The sequence below is a fragment of the Oryzias melastigma genome, linkage group LG3, assembly GCF_002922805.2.
Source record: "Oryzias melastigma strain HK-1 linkage group LG3, ASM292280v2, whole genome shotgun sequence".
Lineage (NCBI taxonomy): Eukaryota > Metazoa > Chordata > Actinopteri > Beloniformes > Adrianichthyidae > Oryzias > Oryzias melastigma.
Genome location: NC_050514.1, coordinates 10,054,274 through 10,059,328, shown reverse-complemented (window position 1 = coordinate 10,059,328; position 5,055 = coordinate 10,054,274). Strand labels below are relative to the sequence as shown.

Sequence of the window (5,055 nt, the reverse complement as noted above, 5' to 3'; positions counted from 1 at the left end):
GTGGGTCAAGCTCCCTGCTCCAAACTCTCACAAACAGGATGGGGAAAGGGGGCGGGGTTGCTTCAGGTCAACAGTCCTGCACATAACTCAGAGGCGAATTTGTAATGAAAGTATATGTTAGAAAACGAAAGGTGTTTTTATTTTGTCTAGAAAGAGATTAATCAGAATTTAAACAGCACTTGGAACACTTTTGAAGTTTCTTGTAGCATTTTTATCACAATGAAGAAAATATATTTAAAAATAATTTAGGTTAAATCTGTATTTCTGAGAATTTCCTTGTTAAATTTTGATGGATCAGGAGCACATAAGAACCAGTGGTTTGAAAAAGCTCAGGTTTGTGACATAGAACTTCTATGGGCTCGCCAAAATCTCTCAGCTCCACTCCAGTTCTGAAGTATTTACTTGCAGACAAATAGATCCATTAATGCCTTCATTTCCGTCGTCTGAGATGGCATCTGACTCAAAACTGCACTGCTGGATACCTCTAATATTTCTCACCATTCTTGCTTTTGCTGCGCTGTTCACTTGGGTTTGTGAGCCGCTGTAAGCAAGCGGGAGAGAGTGTAAACAAAGGAATGCTGGGTAATTAACGAAGGGGTTACTTCTGGGCCAACAGTTGCATCTCAGTGTTCTGCAGAAATTACACATATTTTTTCAGTTTGGCTAAAAACTGCATAATGATTATGAAAAGACCACTTGGAACACTTTTACTAAATATAGAAATATAGTTGGAGTGTGACTTTAGATACTTTTTTTAGAGAGTCAGACAAAAGTGAGCTGCACCCATTTGAAACAAATGTAATAATGTCCCATGAATTTTTATTGGAAAAATAAAGGAATCTTTTTTTTACCGTTAGTATCCTTGAAACATTAAGTAAATGAAGCAACCCTGAGATGGAATATAATAAGATTTTAAAAAATTCAAATCCTTTTACGTTTTAAATCAGATTTTGTGATTCACGAAATGTTTCATGTTGAGCTCAGTGTGATACTGTCAAGAAACGAGACGAGTTCCACAATTTAGTGGCTCTTTAGGAAAAATGCATCCATCATTTCACAATTCATACACCATCACTTTTAAACACACACGTATTTTAGAATAAGAAACAAAAAGCCTTCCAGTACTCCTCATCTTCAAGTTGATCTAAAATGAGTGCTCAAACAGTTAACATGCTTTTTTTCAGATTATCATTTAAGGCTATCAGTAGACTGGGATTGAATTCTGCTAAAAGCAGCTAAGATTGACACTTCCTTTAAATATGTGTTAGAAGCTATCAAGATGTTTTCATCCTGACTTGTTATTGAAAAGGTTAGTTTCCCTCGATCCAATTTCAACCCATGAAGCAGCATGCAATTTTGTTCTAGTAATTATTTCTGAACAAATTAGTTTTCCATAGTTGGTTTTAATGTGTCTGAATCAGGCGAAGCAGGATATAGAGACCATTTAGAAGTCTCTTGGTATTTAAAGACTGTGAAAATCTGTATTTAATTGAGTGAATCGATATGTGCTCTAATGCACATTCAAAAGACCTGGAGAAATGTGCAATCTGTTGAACTAGTTTTTAACCTTCAATCATTTAGTGTTGTTTAAAAATGAAAGTGTATTATGCTGGTGATTGTAGCACAAAAGGGTAAACAAAATATTTTGAATTATGTTAGCCTTTGTAAAGCAAAGCTGATGTCCAAATCTTTAAAGTAGACTCAAACTGCTTTTCTTGTGTCTTTATCACCTACACAAGTGGTGGCTTCTCTGGCTGTTTAAAACACTTAAACCAGTAAAAGCCATACATTGAGCATTTGTTGATTGCAAACTTCCATCCCCTTTGTTGTTAAGTTATTCTGCATCCTCGCACAGCTAAACAACCTGAGGCGCAGGAATAAAGTACTGCTCAGAAAATTATCATCAGTGGATCTTTTACGCCGTTCCCCACAAACGAGAGGAAGGCCATTAACATTTGTGTGTTTTCATTATGTAAATTGGGTTAGCATACACTCAGAAACTGCCAACAGGAAAGTAATAATTTTCTCCTAGTGATCATAACGTGTCCAAGTGCATTGTCTTGATCTGACACGCTAATTACATACTGCCTTTTCTCTCTCTTTTTTCTCTTCTCTCTTGCCCTACAGATTCAGAAAAATCAAGGATCCTTAATAGTAAGTTTTGTTACAGAAGAAAAGATTTTCTGTTCTGTAAATGGTCTGTTGCTTTTGTTGTCAGTCTGCATTTAAAAATAATATGAAATTGACAAAATAAAGTCGGCCCACGATGCTGATATTATCCTAACTACTATTATCAACTTATGAAGACAAAAGCTGAATGTTGACTTCTTAAACTCCCTAGATTTGCTAATCAGTTTGAACAATTTAGGCATTAAAGCATAATAGAATTACATTTTTAAAAGGGAGTTAGCTCCATTAAATTACAAATATACAATTTCTCTGTTTTTTTGTTTAGTTTTTTTCACTCTAGTGTTGCAACAAGTATAAATACGAGAGATAAAACGATACTCTGTTTAAAAGCGGACCGTACGTCACACTAGTGAATCAAATTGTGAATCCTAATTTAATACGTTAGCTTATGTTTACATTGAAAGTGTCAAATACATGTGTTGTTCCGTATCTAATATACTTAAAATTGTTTTATAACATTCATCAGACTAAGTAAAAGTTGACTGAAAGGTTTTTCTTTATATTTATTTGTTTATTAGCAAATTAAAACAAGGATTTTTCTGAAATGTTGGGGTTTTGTTGTTGTTTTCTGACACACAAGTTATACTGTATATTTAACTAAAACAAAACTGTGACCCAAAAATCAAGGTCTGAACTGAACAGAATTGTGGGTAAAGTGAATTCTTGCATCCCTAATAAATACCCACAATGCAGCAGCAGTGAACTTTCTGAGGGTTTAGTTAATTGGAAAAACTATCAATAACTTCATAAGTTGTTTTTTTTTTTTCTTGTGTGGGATTTGGACTTGGATGACAAGGGAGGTTATCCAATAAATGGTGCAACTTTAAAGTTTGAAACAAGTCTGTTATGTGTCATTGCTAAATGTCCAGCTTCCACGTGTTTGAGTTCTTCTCGTGATTCCACATATTTGTGTTTCCTTTGGAATCTAGAGACTATATTTTTAACGGATGGTTCCAGCTAAATGAAGGAACCCAACAACAGAGTTCAAACCAATTTAAAAAAAAATAAATAAATAAATCTATTTAGTGTACAGCAACGTCCACCCTCCATTCTAAACGATGATTGTGTTCAGTCTGTTGAGCTGTTTTGTTTTTGTAACTGGTAAGTATTGCTGAAAGCAGTTTTTTATAAATAAGTTTAACTTTTTGGTGTAATTTATGGCAGCAGTGGGAGACACTTCTTTCACAGAGTAAAGTTTTTTGCGGGATAAAACTTGATTTAACATTTTATCTCCAAAAAACTTTAAGTTTCAGTTAAAATTGTGTTTAAAAAGTTGAATATCGTTGAGATTCAACAAACATTTAAAATAAAAATTTCACAATGACTCTTATTTTCTTGTGATGCATTTTGAAAACAGTTTTATTTCTGACCAGTCAAAAACTAGTGATGACATTATCCAGCTAGTTTTGACAGAATGTGGTATACAACATTTTTACAGAACATGCACGATTGATGACACCCTTAAATGGAGCCTTGTGGCTCTCAATGCTTATTCTATGCATATATGTACGCATGCACATAGTTGTATTAATTTTTCTGTCATCTAATCTTATTCTGTCATCTACCTAATATTCATTAATGCATGGTAGGGCACAGAAAACCTACCATATTCAATTGAAAATAATGTTTTTTTTTTATCTTTTTCATGCTGCCAACTCTTCCTTAGCCTCTCCAGTTACTGCAATGCATCGTTGATGAGGTGAGTCGACGTCTTATGTGCTTTTGCATCTAAAGTCAGTCCTAATGGCCCGGAAAGCTTATATTTTGTTTCCTAATGAAGCAAACCACTGAGGCGGCTTTGCTCCCCATTCACTCAACCCTTTGCCCTACGCAACCGCCTCAGGCAATACACATATGTACATTACCGTTGAGGTTTGTCTCGTCTTCATTGTAAATAGACGCAGTAACACAAGGAAGAGGAAAGCTTAAAAGCCAAAATGTGCTTTATCCTCTGCTTAGTGTTATGTTTTTTTTAACTATTAGTATTGGTGTAAAATGAATCTTTAAATATCAATTGATATGTCACATCACTGGCCATAAATGGGAATGTACTGTGAGAATAAGAGAAGTGATCTCTGATTTTGTTGTTGTTTTTTTTTTTATTGAAATACAAAGATACTAAACACATGTTATATTTTGATTTCTATAAACATTTTTTCATATTAGCTATAGTTCAGATTTACACGATTAAAAGAATATTTGGCTTCATTGCCTTTTTTTTTATTTTTATGGCTTTATGTTAACATTTTATTTCTAAGGTGGCAAACACAATTTGTTCAGTCCAAGCATATAGTGCATGCACACTAGGCCAGTTTTAAGTCCAAAAGTGTTGTTATTGACACACAAATGTAGGAAATTTGTATATTTTCATTATAACCAGCAATCACAGTCTTTGTCGTTTCTTGTGTATCCCAATCTCTTCGAAATAACCAAAATCCCACTGTCACAACCAAGCAGTGTCCCGGCGTCAGCTGTATTGCTCTTTAAACATACAGTGTCACGTTTCCCTAACTGCTATAGATTGGTTATAATTAATAATTAAATTCTTTTAGCCATAATAGATTGACCCGGGCTGAGCGACTCATTAGTCAGCTAGTTTTATCAATCATTTAAATTATTTTTCCAATGCCCTTTCCTACTGTCCCCAGAGGCAAGAGAAAGCTGCATTTTATCGCTGATGGTGAAATAATGCAGCACTTTTTTTTTAACTCACTTGATGGTTTCAGTGAAGAGACGAGCTCTGTTGCAGAAGTTGATCATTCTGAACACAGAGAAAAAAAGATAGTTTTTCAAAGTACTGTCTATTTGAAATTTCAGAATTTTTTTTTAAAGCAAAAAGAAGCAACTCTAAGTTTTTTTAATCAA

At 34.1% G+C, this 5,055-nt stretch overlaps 1 protein-coding gene across 3 annotated transcripts in view; it reads left to right on the top strand.

Moving 5' to 3' along the window:
* map2k5 (mitogen-activated protein kinase kinase 5) overlaps window positions 1-5,055 on the top strand; it is a 59,910-nt gene that overhangs the window by 34,784 nt on the left and 20,071 nt on the right. For 2 of the 3 annotated variants that reach the window (XM_024295520.2, XM_024295519.2), the window contains exons 18-19: window positions 2,128-2,154; window positions 3,857-3,889. In XM_024295520.2, the coding sequence (XP_024151288.1) occupies window positions 2,128-2,154; window positions 3,857-3,889 (60 nt within the window). Of the gene's footprint in view, window positions 1-2,127; window positions 2,155-3,837; window positions 3,890-5,055 lie in introns of all 3 variants that reach the window. The other variant, XR_002921726.2, reaches the window with a different exon arrangement.